We start from the raw sequence: 16,482 nt of genomic DNA on the forward strand, positions 1-16,482 counted from the left end.
GAATCCTGTGGTCATATTTAAGATTTTTGCCCCTAGTTTGTGTTCGAATAGCGATAGCGGCGATAGCAGGGCTGTTGGCTGAACGAGAGAGACCAATATATGTTATGCCGTTTGGTTTTCCATACTAACTTTGCCAAAGATCGATTTACTAGGTTTCTATCTCCGAGATCCAAACCTAATTTCATTCAAATTGGAAAAAGAACGATCATGACTGCTTCTGAACTTCACAAGGGCCTTCCGAGGCATTTCCTTGGTAAGAACTCCGTCGAGGTCGCCGAGCCATCTCCCATAAGAGACTTTGTCCTAAAGCACGATGGTCACACGGTGATTTCCAAGGTACTTATTGCCAACAACGGTATAGCCGCAGTCAAGGAGATACGTTCTGTCAGAAAATGGGCCTATGAGACCTTTTCGGATGAGCGTGCTATACAGTTTGTTGCGATGGCTACTTTGGAGGACTTGGAGGCTAATGCGGAATACATCAGGATGGCCGACCAGTACGTTGAAGTCCCCGGAGGAACAAATAACAACAACTACGCTAATGTTGATTTGATCGTTGACATTGCCGAGAGGACGAATGTCGATGCTGTTTGGGCAGGGTGGGGCCACGCCTCGGAGAACCCATTGCTGCCTGAGATGCTTGCCAAGAGCAAAATCGTGTTCATAGGTCCCCCAGGATCTGCCATGAGATCTCTGGGTGACAAAATCAGTTCCACCATTGTTGCACAGCACGCCAAGGTGCCATGTATCCCATGGTCTGGTACCGGTATTGACAAAGTTGTGGTGGACCCAGAAACCAACCTCGTCTCGGTTGATGATGAGACCTACGCTAAGGGTTGTTGCACATCTCCAGAAGATGGTTTAATGAAGGCCAAGCTTATCGGCTTCCCAGTTATGATCAAAGCATCCGAAGGTGGTGGAGGAAAAGGTATCAGACAGGTGCAGCGTGAAGAGGATTTCCTCTCCCTTTACGACCAGGCAGCCAACGAGATTCCAGGTTCCCCCATCTTCATTATGCAACTAGCGGGAAGTGCCAGACATCTGGAGGTCCAGCTGCTGGCTGACCAATATGGTACCAACATCTCGCTTTTTGGAAGAGACTGTTCTGTTCAAAGAAGACATCAGAAGATTATCGAAGAGGCTCCAGTGACAATTGCCAAGCCAGAAACTTTCAGAGCGATGGAAAACGCTGCTGTTAGATTGGGAAAGTTGGTTGGTTATGTCAGTGCAGGTACCGTTGAATATCTGTACTCTCACGCCGATGACAAATTTTACTTCTTGGAGTTGAACCCAAGATTGCAGGTCGAACATCCAACCACAGAGATGGTGACTGGTGTCAACTTGCCAGCTGCCCAGCTGCAAATCGCCATGGGTATCCCATTGCATCGTATTAAGGACATCAGATTGATGTACGGTGTCGACCCACACACTTCTACTTCGATAGATTTTGAGTTCAAATCTGAAGACTCTTTGAGGACTCAGAGAAGGCCGGTTCCAAAGGGCCACACTACTGCCTGTCGTATAACGTCGGAAGATCCAGGTGAAGGATTCAAGCCTTCTGGTGGTTCGTTGCACGAGTTGAACTTCAGATCGTCCTCAAACGTTTGGGGTTACTTCTCTGTCAGCAACCAGTCTTCTATCCATTCGTTTTCCGACTCCCAGTTTGGACATATCTTTGCATTTGGTGAAAACCGTCAAGCCTCCAGAAAGCACATGGTTGTTGCTTTGAAGGAGCTCTCCATCAGGGGTGATTTCAGAACCACCGTGGAATACCTGATCAAGCTTCTGGAAACCCCAGACTTTGAGAATAACACGATCACCACCGGTTGGTTGGACGAACTCATCACCAAGAGGCTCACTGCTGAAAGACCAGACCCTACTCTTGCAGTTATCTGTGGTGCCGTCACCAAGGCCCACATTGCTAGTGATGAAAACAAGAGGGAATACATTGGTTCCCTTGAACGTGGTCAGGTCCCAAGCAAGGACAAACTCAAGACTATCTTCCCAGTTGACTTCATCTACGAGGGCCAACGCTACAAATTCACAACTGCCAAGGCCGCAAACGATATATACACTTTGTTCATCAACGGTTCCAGATGTGATGTTCAAGTAAGACCACTGTCAGATGGTGGTCTGCTGTGTGCCATGGGAGGAAAGTCTCACAGCGTTTATTGGAAGGAAGAGGTTGGTGCTACTCGTATTTCTGTCGATGGAAAGACCTGTCTTCTGGAGGTCGAAAACGATCCAACCCAATTGAGAACTCCTTCTCCAGGAAAGCTCGTGAAGTATCTCGTTGAAAATGGCGAGCACATCTCTGCTGGTCAGCCATTTGCAGAGGTTGAAGTCATGAAGATGTGTATGCCCCTTGTTGCGCAGGCTAACGGTATCTTGCAGCTGCTGAAGCAACCAGGATCCACCGTCTCTGCCGGTGATATACTTGCCATTTTGGCTCTGGATGATCCTTCCAAGTCCAAGCATGCTCTGCCATTTGAAGGTACTCTGCCGGATATGGGCTCTCCATTCATCGAAGGAACGAAACCTGCGCATAAGTTTGCCTCGCTGCTCTCAATCTTGCAGAACATCTTGGCTGGTTTCGATAACCAAGTCGTGATGAATGCAACTTTGAGAGACCTGTTGGACATTTTGAAGAACCCAGATTTGCCTTACTCCGAATGGTCTCAACAAGTCTCTGCTCTGCACTCGAGATTGCCAGCTAAGTTGGACGCCAGTTTCACTGACCTGGTTGAGAGATCGCACCGTAGGGGTGCTGAATTCCCAGCCAAGCAGATACTGAAACTGATTGAGAAGTCAGAAAATGGAAGTGACGCCTCCTTCCTTCAAGTCGTTGCTCCACTCTCGGAATTGGCACAACGTTACCACGATGGCTTGAAGGCTCATGAGTACTCTGTCTTTGCAAACTTGCTCGAAAGCTACTACAGTGTGGAATCTTTGTTTGCAGGCCAAAACGTTCGCGAGGAGGATGTTATTTTGCAGCTGAGAGACAACAATAAAGATGACCTCAACAAGGTTATTGCAATTGCTCTCTCCCACTCGAGAATTGGTGCCAGAAATACTTTGATTGCTGCTATTTTGGCGATCTATCAACCAATCTGCCAAAGTGTTCCAGGTGCTGCCAACGCTTTGCGCGAGCCATTGAAGAAGATAGTCGATTTGGACACCAGAGGCACAGCCAAGGTTGCTTTGAAAGCGCGTGAGATTTTGATCCAATGCTCTATGCCTTCAATCAAAGAGAGATCCGATCAACTTGAGTTGATCCTGAAGTCTTCTGTCGTTGACACCAGATACGGCGAGACCACCAGCTCTGAACACAAGTTGCCAGAGTTCCAGAAGATCAAGGATGTCATTGACTCCAACTACACCGTGTTCGATGTTCTTTCTCAATTCATCGTCAGCTCAGATCCTTGGGTTGCATCTGCTGCCGCTGAGGTGTACATCAGAAGAGCTTACCGTGCATACTCTGTTGCTGAACTGAAGCACCATCCGGCGGGATCACTGCCTATTGTGGAATGGAAATTCCAGCTTCCAGCTTTGTCCACTGCTGCCTACAATGCCGTCCCAGAAGGCGTCAGGAACGGTAAATCACCAGCAATGAATCGTGCTGTGTCCGTTTCCGATTTGACTTTCATGATCAACAAGAACGACACGCAGCCATTGAGAACTGGTATCTTGGTTCCAGCTGCTCATCTGGACGATGTGGAAGAAATGCTCTCCAAGGGTCTTGATGTTATTCCCAAGAAGACCAAGCCTTCTGCTCCTGTTCCAGACCGCTCCAACTCTCCTGCCGAGGGTGGGCTCAAGAACGTTTGCAATATCTTCGTTGGAAGCTATGAAGGTTTCAGCTCCGAGGCCGAGGTCTTGGCTAGATTGCATGAAATCCTCAGAGATAACAAGGATGATTTGTTGGCCTCCGGAATCCGTCGTGTTTCCTTCGTTTTCGGTGACAAGATTGGTGCCTATCCAAAGTACTACACTTTCAAGGGTCCAAACTACGACGAGGACGATGTTATTCGTCACATCGAACCCGCATTGGCTTTCCAATTGGAGCTAGGTAGGTTATCCAACTTCAACATCAAGCCAGTTGTCACTGACAACAGAAACATCCACGTTTACGAGGCTGTTGCCAAGAACTCATCTGGTGTGGACAAACGTTACTTTACAAGAGGTATTATCAGAACCGGCAAGATCAGAGACGATGTCACGATCTCCGAGTACCTGATTTCTGAGGCCCACAGACTGATGTCAGACATCTTGGACGCTCTCGAAGTCATCGATACTTCGAACACTGACCTCAACCATATTTTCATCAACTTTTCTGCGGTTTTCAATGTTACTCCAGAAGATGTGGAAAGTGCATTTGGTGGTTTCCTCGAGAGATTCGGAAGAAGACTGTGGAGATTGCGGGTTACCTCTGCTGAGATCAGAATCATGTGCACTGACTCAAGCTCAGGTGTTCCATTCCCTCTCAGAGCCATGATCAACAATGTATCCGGATATGTTGTCAAGTCTGAAATGTACATGGAAGTTAAGAATGACAACGGAGAGTGGATCTTCAAGTCTATTGGCACTCCAGGTGCTATGCACTTGAGACCAATCTCAACTCCATACCCAACCAAGGAGTGGTTACAACCAAAGAGATACAAGGCTCATGTTATGGGAACGACCTATGTCTATGATTTCCCAGAGTTGTTCCGCCAGGCTACTATTTCCCAATGGAAGAAGCATTCTCCCGAGGCCAAGATTCCTAACGATATCTTTGAATCCAGTGAACTCATCATTGATGAATCCGGTGAGTTTGCAGAGGTTGCCAGAGAACCAGGTGCAAACAACGTTGGTATGGTTGCATTCAAGGTCACTGCCAAGACTCCAGAATATCCTCGTGGAAGACAGTTCATTATTGTTGCCAATGACATCACCTTCAAGATTGGTTCGTTTGGTCCAAAAGAAGATGCCTACTTCAACAAGGCTACTGAGTTGGCTAGAAAGCTTGGAATTCCAAGAATCTACCTGTCTGCGAACTCCGGTGCCAGAATTGGTATTGCGGAGGAGTTATTGCCTTACTACAAAGTGTCTTGGTTTGATGAGAATGAGCCAGCTAAGGGATTTGAGTATCTTTACTTGACCTCAGAGGACAAGGCTGAACTTGAGAAGGCTGGCAAGGCCGCTTCAGTTGTCACTGAAAAAGTGGTTGAAGCAGGAAAGGAGCGCCATGTCATTAAGGCCATTATTGGTGCCGAAGATGGACTTGGTGTTGAGTGTTTGAAGGGCTCCGGTCTCATTGCGGGTGCCACTTCGAGGGCTTACAAGGACATCTTTACCATCTCTTTGGTCACTTGCAGATCTGTTGGTATTGGTGCTTACTTGGTGAGATTGGGTCAAAGAGCCATTCAAATTGAGGGTCAACCAATCATTCTGACTGGTGCCCCAGCCCTCAATAAGTTGCTTGGAAGTGAAGTGTACACCTCCAACTTGCAGTTGGGTGGTACTCAGATCATGTACCGTAACGGTGTTTCTCACTTGACTGCTGCCAACGATTTGGCAGGTGTCGAGCAAATCATGGACTGGTTGTCGTATGTTCCAGCCAAGCGTGGTATGCCAGTCCCAATCTTGCCATCTATTGAGGACTCTTGGGACAGAGATGTGGACTTCAAGCCACTGAAGAACGAACCATACGATGTTAGATGGATGATTGAAGGTCGTGATACACCTGAGGGATTCGAAGCCGGTCTGTTTGACAAAAACTCTTTCCAAGAGACTTTGTCAGGCTGGGCCAAGGGTGTCGTTGTTGGTAGAGCCCGTCTTGGTGGTATTCCTATTGGTGTCATCGGTGTTGAGACCAGAACTATGGATAACCTATGTCCAGCAGACCCTGCCAATCCTGATTCTACGGAGTTTTTAGTCCAAGAAGCTGGTCAAGTGTGGTACCCTAACTCTGCATTCAAGACTGCTCAAGCAATCAATGATTTCAACCACGGTGAAGAGTTGCCTTTGATGATTTTGGCCAACTGGAGAGGATTCTCTGGTGGTCAGCGTGACATGTACAACGAAGTGTTGAAATATGGATCCTTCATCGTGGATGCTCTTGTGGGTTTCAACCAGCCTATCATGATCTATATTCCGCCAACTGGTGAGTTGAGAGGAGGATCTTGGGTCGTTGTTGACACCACTATCAACGCTGATATGATGGAAATGTACGCGGATGTAGAGGCCAGAGCTGGTGTCTTGGAGCCTGAAGGAATGGTTGGTATCAAGTACCGTAAGGACAAATTGACTGCCACCATGGGTAGATTGGATGAGGTCTGCAAAGATCTTCGTGCGAAGATGGCCGATCCTTCGTTGAGTGCTGAGGATCATTCTGTTCTGGCAAAGAAGTTGGCTGCCAGAGAGAACCAGCTGCTTCCAGTCTACTCCCAGGTTTCTATCCAATTCGCCGATTTGCATGACAGATCCGGTCGTATGCTCGCGAAGGGCGTCATCAGAAAGGAACTGGAGTGGACCGATGCCCGTCGTTTCTTCTTCTGGCGTTTGCGCCGTCGTTTGAATGAGGAGTACCTCGTCAGACGCATCGGGGAACACTTGGCACCAGGCTCCACTAGATTGGAGAAGGTTGCCCGTTTGACCTCCTGGTTGCCATCCTCGCTGGATGAGAACAACGACCAGGCGGTTGCGCTTTGGATCGAGGAGAACCACAAGTTGTTGGATTCCAACATCAAGAAGCTCAAGTCTGACATGGTGAAGCAGACGTTGGCGAAGTTGTTCAAGACCGATGTCGACTCGGTCAGCAGCGGTCTCTCGGAGATCATCTCATTCTTGCCAGAGGAAGACAAGAAGAAGTTGATGAAACATTTTAAATAATATCAACTTGTACAAATTTGCTTATAATCTTTTAATTTTGATTTTGTGGTAGCATGGAGTAGTACGCACTGGCTGTCTGGTTATAAAGTCATGCACGTTCATGCAGGCTGCCCGCCTACATGGTGGAGATCACCAAAGATAAGCAGGTTCTGGCGCTTATCTTTTGAACCTTGTTCTTCCTCCAAGCTCCAAAAAACACCTGTTGTCATTGCTAGAAAATGAGATTCGTTTGCACAATATTCGTGATCTCGTACCTATTGAGTCTGGTTTCAGCTGGAGATTATTTTGCTCAACTCAAAGCGCCGTTCACAGCAGATGATCTGTTCAAACAGGACGACTCCATCAAGGCAACTCACCATGTGAGAGACTCCATCAAAAGCCGGATCTCATTTGGCGGGTTTGAAGGGTTCTCTGGAAAATTTGAAGATGATGTTCTTCAGAGGCTACTGTCGAATCCTCTAGTAATTTAGACCCATTTTTGACCACCTACCGTTTGATACTAACGCCGTCAACAGGTTGCCAAGGTCACACCCGACATCGTTGTAAACGCCCTACATATAGATCAACAGACTGACGCTCCCAAGCATCTTGCCAGACTTTCTCAGGAAGGCCCAGTTTCGAAGAATCCAGATTCAAGGGCTTACTGTTTCGACTCGGAGCATGAGGGAGAGGGCGTTACCGCCTATGTTGTTGATACTGGTGTCAACACCGACCATCCCGAGCTCGAGGGAAGAGCAGTTTCTGGTCCCAACTTTTCAGCTTCTGAAAACTGTAATGATAAGGTGGGTCATGGAACACACGTTGCCGGTCTGATAGGCTCAAAGACTTACGGCGTGGCCAAAAAGATCAACATCGTCTCCATCAAGGTTCTGGATGATGAAGGTTCAGGAACACTCTCTTCAGTGATTGGTGGTTTGGAGTTTGCCGTAAAACACAGGCAAGACAGTGGAATGCCCGGAGTGGTGAATCTTTCGTTGGGAGCATATAAGAATGTGGTTTTGGACGAAGCTGTAATGGCCACCTACAAGTCAGGGATGGTCGTTGTGGTAGCTGCTGGAAACAACAACATAGATGCATGCAACACTTCTCCCGCGGGTTCGCCATTTGCAATCTCTGTTGGGGCAATTGATGACACCAGCGACAAGATTGCTCCCTTCTCAAATTGGGGGCCATGTATAAACGTGTTTTCCTCGGGCATCGCGGTTGAAAGTCTTTGTGGAAAGAATGAAGAGTCCCCCACAAACTTGTCGGGCACCTCCATGGCTTCACCAGTGGTTGCCGGACTTGCTGGAATTTTACTGGACAAGGGTGTTGATTACAAGGATGTTGCCTACCATATCGATGAGATGTCAATCAGGGGAGTGATTCCGAAAAACTCATTGGTAATGAGAAGAGGGAGCCCCAACAAGGTCGCGAGCAATGGCATCAGGTGTTACTGACCAAAACAGGCCTAGAACAACAATTACATAGACAGGACGCAGTCATATCAACAGATTACAAATCACAGATTACAGATTACAGAATACAGAATACAGAATACAGAAATTGAGCACAATGGTAGATCCTCTATGGAGTTCCTTTAGAACTTGAAAAATCCCTGCTCCTCTAGATACAGCACGGTCTTTTGAATGGCAATGGTGGTACCCTCACTGTACAAGTCCACCTTGATCTCAGCATTCTCGGGGTTCTTGTAGGACGCCACGTCGGTTCTCTCCTCGGCATAGTAGCCCTTTCTGTCAACCTTGCTGACATCCTCGAGAGAGGTCTCCAACGAGAGCGTGATGAAAGAACCGGCCTTGGAGATGACCTTTTTGGCAGCGGCAATGGTCTCAGCCGAAGGAGCAATTCTTGGGTCGGCGATTATAACTCCAGCACCGGATCTAACCAATTCATGGGCAACGAATGGAATGGCAGATTCAGGAACGTTCTTTCCATCAAGAAGGGAAATGTGTCTAGCACCTGAAAATTGATTGAAGGTCGCGAGTAGTGCCTGTGCCAAAGCATCAACACCAGAATTTGGCAGGCCAGTGAGGTACAGGGCAAAACCTTGTTGTGGTCTTGGTGGATGAGATTCTCTCAATATAGACACCACCTCAGGGTAGGAGAACCATTCTGGAATATGGGTTCCGTCTCTCAATCTCTTTCTGAGCTCAGTACCTGAAATGTTCAAAGTCTTAGTTCCCTCCTTGACGGTATCTATTGGGGCATATCTGTCCTCTTCTGGCAAGTAAGTCACCATTCTGAAAGGAACCACTTGGATGCCTAGCTCAGACTTGTGCTTTTCCACCAACTCCTGAGCATCGTAAGGACCATAGAAATCAACACCCTTGGAGTTGGAGCCTGGACCAGCATGGTCACGACCAACGATGAAGTGCGAAGCTCCAAAGTTCTTGCGGATGATTGCGTGCCAGACAGCTTCTCTGTCTCCGGCCATTCTCATGGCCAGAGGCAAAAGAGCCAGCTGGGCCATACCGTTGGGGTACTTCTTGATGATTTCCTGGTAAACCTTAACTCTGGTGTGATGATCAATGTCACCAGGTTTGGTCAGACCAACAACTGGGTGGACAAGAACGTTGGCCAATTGCTCACGTGCGGCTCTGACAGTCAGTTCTCTATGAGCCCTGTGCATTGGGTTTCTGGTCTGGAAAGCAACCACTCTTTCCCAGTCTCTGCTCTTGAACTCCGATCTCAGTTGTGCTGGAGTTCTTCTAAGTGCAGCATAGTCGTAATGGGTTGGTAGTTGAATAGCCTGCAAAGAACCACCGATGTAGACGTCTCCGGCAACGTCAAACAAGTATCTGACGGCAGGGTGTTCTGGATCTCCTCTGAAAACCTTCTTGGCCTCATTCTCCTTGTCTGGGACATACTTGTCCTCGACAGTCAGGATCGAAAGTGGCTTATCGTCTCTGGGGTCTCTCAACACCACTCTGTCTCCGATTTCAAACTTGGAAGCCTCAGATTGAGTGAGGTCCAAGGTGATAGGAATAGACCAGATCTCTCCCGAAGCAAGTCTCATTTCCTCGACAACAGACAAGTAGTCCTTTTTCACGAGGAATCCAGTGAGAGGAGAGAATCCTCCGTTCAAAATCAACTCGAGATCGCATATTTGACGGTCGGTGAGAACGATTGACCTGAGTGCTGGGACTTCAGCCAGAAGCTCGTTTTTGATAGAAGCGTCTCTCTCGACGAGATCTTGGAGGATACCGCCGTGTGGTGGAAGCATTGTCGTGGAATATGCAAATGTCGTGAGATCAAGGTCCGATAACAGTGGTTTACTTTTCAAAAAAGTGAGAAAAAATCGCAGAAACCCATGATTTTATTCCCCGGCAAGCGAATTGGGTAAAGCAGATTTGAAATATCACGTGCTCCATCATCATCATCAAATCTTTCAAAGGCCGTTCTTGTGCAGATTAGATAAGTGACGTATTATTGAGACTGAACACTACTCCGGATATGAATGGTTTATAGTCATTAGGAACCCCTGGTGAAGAATGCTTGATTGAATGACTGAATATAATGCTAACTTAACTCGAAAGGAATGTACTTCTGATGATGTTTTGAGTAAAGGCCGCGGCACTCTACGATTCTGAGTTCGCATTCCTTCATGGTTTCTGTGGAACCGATCTTGCCAGTTACGGGTTTGCCCAGACTTTTGACTGCCAGATTAGCGGTCACTTCCAAGACTTTAGACATTACTGACATCACTTCATTGGTAGATTTCACCAACAATTCGCGACTGTGGAGACTGGTTTCGTCAGCAATTTCCTTGGAGTACTTGAATACCCTGTCGAGCAGCAATGCCGAGAAAAGGTCACCCACGCCAGTAAAATACGATTCCAGCTTTTTGATCTCAAGAACCACTGGAGGCTTTACGCAATCGTCAAGTCCTTCTATGAATGAAGAGACGACTGCAAACAGGGACTCATCATTGTGACACTCAACTTCTAGTTCCTTTGCAGACAGTGACAATGATGATATCACCACATGTTTCACTTTGAATTTGTTGTGCAATGTGGATAGTGCAAGCTTCAGACTTTGCTTGTCCACTATGGCAAACTCCACCAACATCTCAGCCTCGAACTGGTTTGGAGTTATTATATCGACATTCCCACTGGACAGGATCTCTCTGTAAACGGGTATCACCTCTTCACTGACATAAAGCAGACCTTCATCTCCCATTACCGGGTCCAAGAGCCACATAACTTCTGGCGATTTCTTCTTGATGTCGTTACAGATCTTTCCCACGGATTTGACGGTGTCTGCTCCATGAATGTACCCTGTGAGTATTGCCTCGTACCGCTGGTCTATTTTTTTGAGTCCTTCATAAATGTCCTGGAGCTCACTTCCCGAGGCCATGGTGCCCGTGACTGAGCCATAACCTGTGTGGTTGGAGTAATTCACAGAATTCAGCACATCAACATCCCAGCCCAGTGTCTGCAGAGGGAAAGTAGCAGCTTTGTTCCCTACATACCCGTGGACCACATGCGATTGTATTGATAGCACTTTGGATGCTGGACTGAACATTTCCTCGTGAAATAGTATGGTCATTGCTAAAATTACTCGTGAATCTAATCAGTGGAACTGGAAAAGCCCTTCTCCAATCGTAGGGCTATGCCTTCCTTGGTATCACTAACACGTCTGCTAAAAAATCAAGCACTCGTCCGAGCCAGATATAGCACTGAGACCGAGAAAAAGGATCACAAACTTATTGTAAGCTGCTTGCAAGCCAGGATAAATGACTAACCTGAAGCCCGTGTTCTATTATGACCAATTTTTGCTTGTGCGGGTTATCCGATGCCCTCACGAGTGAAAAAAACCCACCAAATCCGATATGATTTTGAAGCGATAACACGACCGTTTAAGCCGCACGTCATTATCGGCGGCCTGTGCTCGCTACATTGATAAGCCGAGCTATTGTCTGCTCCGAGAAATTGGCATTTTCAGTTTGAAAAGTCTTATATTGGGTTTACATTTTGCATATGTACTCTATGCCTTTGACAAAATTTCACCAAACTTGGACAAGAAAAGCTCAGCTCTCTTCTTGGAGTCACTGGCCTTTTCGTTGAGTGTTAGCTCAACAACCACACTTGGCAATGAAGTCTCTTCGGGGGTTTCAAACAGATCTGGCTCACTGGCCACCGTCTTGATGGAAATCTTGAATCTATCAATGTTTCTTGAAGGTGCAACAAGGTCCTCAAAGATTGGATCAACCAGGTCAGACTTGGCATAGGTCTTCGTAGCGTAGGCGTATCTTTCGGCTGAAGCTTTGGCGGACTCCAGAAGATCAGCAACTGATTTGATCGTTATATCCTCTGGGAGAGTGTAGGATTTTGACACCTTCACTGGTTCTGGTTTCGCCTTGGCAGCAGGGGCGGCAGCATCAGCCTTAGGCGACTCTGACTTTGCCTCTGGGGCGGCTTCCTTCAACTTGATGTTCGACAGATCCAAGTGGGTTCTTCCATTAATAAAAGAGGCGATAGAGGTGACTGCCTCGGTGGGGATCTCGCCCAAGTAAGCCAATACATCACCCTTAAGAATACGACCGTTTGGACCAGACGCCTGAATCTTTTGTAGGGCTTCATCGTGCGAAATGGAGTTCTTCTCTAGCAAGAGCTCCACAGATGGGAAGAACTTCTGAGATGGGTTTGCCTTGGATAGTACACCCGAGCTTGTCGAGGAAGCTGGTCCCGAGGAAGCAGGTGCCTCAGTACTTTTGGCTGGCTTTGGTTCCTCCTTCTTCGCTGGAGGTGGAGTTGCGGCAGCAGCTGGTGCTGGCTTCGCACTCTCCTCTTCCGGGTAAGTCAAGGTAGCCAAATCGTCTTCTGGCTCAGCAGTGAATGCAATTGTGGTTCCAACCTTAATCTCCTTTGCACCATCATGAATCAGGATTTTAGCCAATTTTCCGTCGTCTACGGCTTCAACGTCAATGGTAGCTTTGTCGGTCTCAATCTCCAGTAGCACATCACCTGAGCTGAAAGAATCTCCTTCCTTCACCTTCCACTCAACTACGCCACCTTCTTCCATAGTGGGTGACATCGCCGGCATACCAAATGGTGTAGCACCATATCTCGAAGCCGAGGTGTGGAATGCTGTGGATTGGATGTTAGTAAATAAGGCCATTGAACTTCACGGTAGTAAGACAATTGAGTGACAACATACAATTCCTCAAAGAGAGTCTAGCAGCAGAGCAGAGTAGCCTGCCATTGATTCTAAATACAGTGTTGCCCCTAAGCATATCGATGGTCACTATTGGAAAAGTTTGCGGTGCGTAGTAGGACTATCGACAGATCCTCTATGACCGAAGTGTTGGAGACCAACTTCGGACTGCAGAAGGCCCGGGAGTGTCTTACCAAATACTTGTTTACGTAATTTGTTACGTAATTAAAATAATTTGGAGAAGATGAAAATTAATTTTTTTTGATCGCATACAGTAGAGATGCTTTACAGATCACTCCCTGATAACCTACAACGACTTTAGAAAATGAGTAAGAGAAAGGCACTCAGAAAGAAGGAGGAACTACTGAAAAAAAGAAAGAAGCAGGATGAGACATCCTTGAGTTCGGGTGTGTTCAGGTCGCTGGATGGAGCTTCTGATGAGGAACAGAACTGGTCTGATGAAGAACAAGACTATGAGATGAAGCCAAGATCTATATATAACACGGAGCAGATGGTGGAAGGATTGCCAATCAAGTCACAAGATGGTAATATAACGAGAGTGCTGAGAAAGCAGCCGAGCCCCAAGAAGAAGGAAGAACCTGTTGAATCGTCTGAGGAAGAACCAGAAGAACAAGAGGAAGATGAAGAAAATACCGATTCAGACGAAGATGACGGTCGAACTCCTCAAGAGAAGCTGAGAGAGTTGAAGGAGGAAGTTGCCAACCTCTCAGAGGAACTCATAAATGATCCCGAAGAGAATATCAATATGCTGTCAAGATTGAGGAGAATGGCAGAATCCAAGAACCCAAATACTAGCAAACTTTCTTTGCTATCTCTGGTCTTGGTGTTTAGATCTATTGCACCAAGTTACAAGATCAGACCATTGACAGATGCTGAGAAGAAAGAAAAAGTTTCTAGGGAAGTCAAGAAGCAGAGAGAGTTCGAGCAGATCATGGTTGCGAATTACAAATCGTATCTGCAGCTGTTAGGCTCAAAAGCCAGAAATGTGAGAGGCTCACAAGGAGCCAATGAAAGTGATATCGAACTAGGAAATCTGGCAGTGAAAGCTGCCTGTGAACTCACTAGTTCCATGAAGTACTTCAATTTCAGAGAAGAGTTGTTTGACATATTGGTGAGAAGAGCAGTGAAAAAACCAACTGACAAAAGCTCGCAAGACTACAAAAGTTACGAGAGGTCGGTTATTACCTTACAACAGCTTTTGCTTGATGATGCTGAGAGGGGAGATATTTCTTTTGACATTGTGAGATCTCTTTGCCATGCCATCAAGGGCCGCAAACACCGTGTGGACGAGAGTTGTCTTAACATTTTTCAGTCGTTGACTGTTCTAACGGACTACAATCCCAACAACGTTGAGAGTGAAGATACTCCTCGTTTGAAGAAGAAAGATAGAGTGCATTTCTCCAAGAAGGAGAGGAAGGCCAGAAAAGAAAGAAAGAAGATCGATGCTGAGATTCAATCGGCCGAACATGCTCTTACTGTGGAGCAAAGACAGAATTTCCAGGCTCAGATTTTGCAGATGCTGCTGGCCCTCTACCTGGAAATCTTAAGATCTGGTACGAAGCCTTTAATGGCTGCAGTATTGGAAGGTCTCTCCATGTACACCCACATGGTGAACATGGATCTTTTGGGAGACTTCCTGACTGTGCTTTGGGAATTCACCACGAAACCAGGAGACCTGGAAGAAGAAGACAGTTTCCAAATTCAAGTGCGCGAGTCTCTTCTGGCAATTGTCACAGCATTCGCGCTGGTGGACGGACAGCCAAAAAACCAGATGGATCTGTCCAAGTTCGTGGACAACTTATATTTTATCCTGGCTCCTATGGCATATGAGTTTAACATCGAGGGAAGAACTACAAGACTGATCGAAGATCAGAGAGACAAAGGATCTCTTTTGGCTGCAACTTCCGTCAATTTCTCGACCATGATAGAGCTGTGTCTTCGTGCTTTGGAGATGATATTCTTCAAGTCCAAGTCCAGTTCGGTTTTACGGGCCCATGCCTTCACCAAGAGACTCTACCTATCCCTGCTCAACTTGCCTGAAAAGTCCTCCATTGCAATTTTGAAATTCTTAGGAAAGCTGATGTCAAGATACTCCGAAGTCTCAGGTCTTTTCTCCACAGAAGACCGTATAAACGATGGTGTATACCACGTCGAAGCCACAGAGCCTGCCAGAGCCAACCCAGGAGCTGCCGTTCTATGGGAGACCGTCTTACTGGAAAAGCATTACTGTCCACAGGTCGCACAAACAGCAAAATCATTGAGTAACAAGGCCAAACAATCCTTGTAAAATGTATATTAATCACTACATCATTTTCTTAATTCATATATCCTAATCTCCGGGGTTGTAACACTGTACCATATACCGGAATCTTTCAAGTCTTGGTTCGGGCAACTTGAGTATGATATCACGCTGCATTGAATATCTGACTGCGCTATGGAATTATCCCAAACCGCAATAGTCTCTTCGTTTCTGATTGTTGCAGAGATGTACACCACCAGGTTTGGGTTCTGAAGGAATGCTGCAGTGATGGTTTGGAGAAGTACAGGGATGATGGTGGAGTCATAAGTGATATCAGCACCAACGAGAATATCAACACCATCAGGCACTTGATCTTCACCCCACAGCAAACTCTGAAAAATCCATTTGGGATCATCTTTGGAGATGTTGTTCAATTTTAGGGTGGCCCCTAAATTCTCAATCAGATTGGCATCTCCATCAGTAACCACAATGCTGGATGCTCCCGTATACTTCCCCAATGCAAGACTGACCAGCCCTGTACCAGCACCTAACTCCAAAACGGTCTTTCCTGGAACCAAATCGGGGTTCTCAAGCAAGTAATTGGACAAATATAGTGCCGCTTCCCAGGTTCTTCTTCCAGTGGTGCCGTATCCCGAGATTAGTTGGGGAGATTCGTTGATCTCTATTATGCTATCCTTTTCAACTCTCTCTGCTGCCTTGATGCTGTATGTGATAACTTCGAAATCCGTGGGACTCAGCGGTTTTGCTCCGAGCAATTCACTGAAAAATTCAAACAGTTCGTCGTCAAGCTCGCAGTTGTCCTGTTCCAGTCTTTTGATAGCAGATTTCAGGAAGGTAAGTATGTAGTATGGGTTCCGGTTTGCTATCAGTTCGCATTCTCGCAGTAGCCTTTGGGTATTCAGTGCCAGCTCTGCTGTAGAAATATCCTCCAGATATTTTACTGGCACTCTCTGTCGTATTTTTCGTATGAGACTATCCATATTGGAGCCTGGAACTGGCGTTTTTTTGAGGTCAGATAAGAATTTGGCTGATGCTTTTAGGACTGAAAAATCTCACACTTGCGCGATGCGATGCCCTTCCCCCAATAAACACTGTGTGATGAGGCTGATGACCTTTATGGCATAGATAACAGTTTTATTTTAGGACATGAGATAAATTGATCTAAACGTTCA

General features: G+C 46.7%; 7 protein-coding genes across 7 annotated transcripts; 3 read left to right on the plus strand and 4 right to left on the minus strand.

Moving 5' to 3' along the window:
- Positions 1 to 99: 99 nt before the first annotated feature.
- Positions 100 to 6,873, plus strand: KUCA_T00002715001 (uncharacterized protein; the record flags this gene model as incomplete). Its single annotated transcript, XM_022602991.1, has 1 exon — positions 100 to 6,873. The coding sequence occupies one exon, from the start codon at positions 100 to 102 to the stop codon at positions 6,871 to 6,873; it is 6,774 nt and encodes a 2,257-aa protein (XP_022458741.1).
- A 218-nt stretch (positions 6,874 to 7,091) lies between these two features.
- Positions 7,092 to 8,312, plus strand: KUCA_T00002716001 (uncharacterized protein; the record flags this gene model as incomplete). The annotated part of the gene is made up of 2 exons (XM_022602992.1): positions 7,092 to 7,334; positions 7,389 to 8,312. The coding sequence occupies 2 exons, from the start codon at positions 7,092 to 7,094 to the stop codon at positions 8,310 to 8,312; spliced, it is 1,167 nt and encodes a 388-aa protein (XP_022458742.1).
- Positions 8,313 to 8,452: 140 nt separating this feature from the next.
- KUCA_T00002717001 (uncharacterized protein) lies at positions 8,453 to 10,096 on the minus strand (the record flags this gene model as incomplete). The annotated part of the gene is made up of 1 exon (XM_022602993.1): positions 8,453 to 10,096. The coding sequence occupies one exon, from the start codon at positions 10,094 to 10,096 to the stop codon at positions 8,453 to 8,455; it is 1,644 nt and encodes a 547-aa protein (XP_022458743.1).
- A 296-nt stretch (positions 10,097 to 10,392) lies between these two features.
- KUCA_T00002718001 (uncharacterized protein) lies at positions 10,393 to 11,421 on the minus strand (the record flags this gene model as incomplete). Its single annotated transcript, XM_022602994.1, has 1 exon — positions 10,393 to 11,421. The coding sequence occupies one exon, from the start codon at positions 11,419 to 11,421 to the stop codon at positions 10,393 to 10,395; it is 1,029 nt and encodes a 342-aa protein (XP_022458744.1).
- Positions 11,422 to 11,859: 438 nt separating this feature from the next.
- Positions 11,860 to 12,993, minus strand: KUCA_T00002719001 (uncharacterized protein; the record flags this gene model as incomplete). The annotated part of the gene is made up of 1 exon (XM_022602995.1): positions 11,860 to 12,993. One exon carries the CDS (start codon positions 12,991 to 12,993, stop codon positions 11,860 to 11,862), a length of 1,134 nt encoding a protein of 377 aa, XP_022458745.1.
- Positions 12,994 to 13,354: 361 nt separating this feature from the next.
- KUCA_T00002720001 (uncharacterized protein) lies at positions 13,355 to 15,337 on the plus strand (the record flags this gene model as incomplete). The annotated part of the gene is made up of 1 exon (XM_022602997.1): positions 13,355 to 15,337. The coding sequence occupies one exon, from the start codon at positions 13,355 to 13,357 to the stop codon at positions 15,335 to 15,337; it is 1,983 nt and encodes a 660-aa protein (XP_022458746.1).
- A 20-nt stretch (positions 15,338 to 15,357) lies between these two features.
- Positions 15,358 to 16,290, minus strand: KUCA_T00002721001 (uncharacterized protein; the record flags this gene model as incomplete). Its single annotated transcript, XM_022602998.1, has 1 exon — positions 15,358 to 16,290. The coding sequence occupies one exon, from the start codon at positions 16,288 to 16,290 to the stop codon at positions 15,358 to 15,360; it is 933 nt and encodes a 310-aa protein (XP_022458747.1).
- Between the last annotated feature and the right edge of the window lie 192 nt (positions 16,291 to 16,482).

Source organism: Kuraishia capsulata, genomic scaffold, assembly GCF_000576695.1.
Source record: "Kuraishia capsulata CBS 1993 genomic scaffold, Kuraishia_capsulata_scaffold_3, whole genome shotgun sequence".
Taxonomy (NCBI): Eukaryota; Fungi; Ascomycota; class Pichiomycetes; order Pichiales; family Pichiaceae; genus Kuraishia; species Kuraishia capsulata.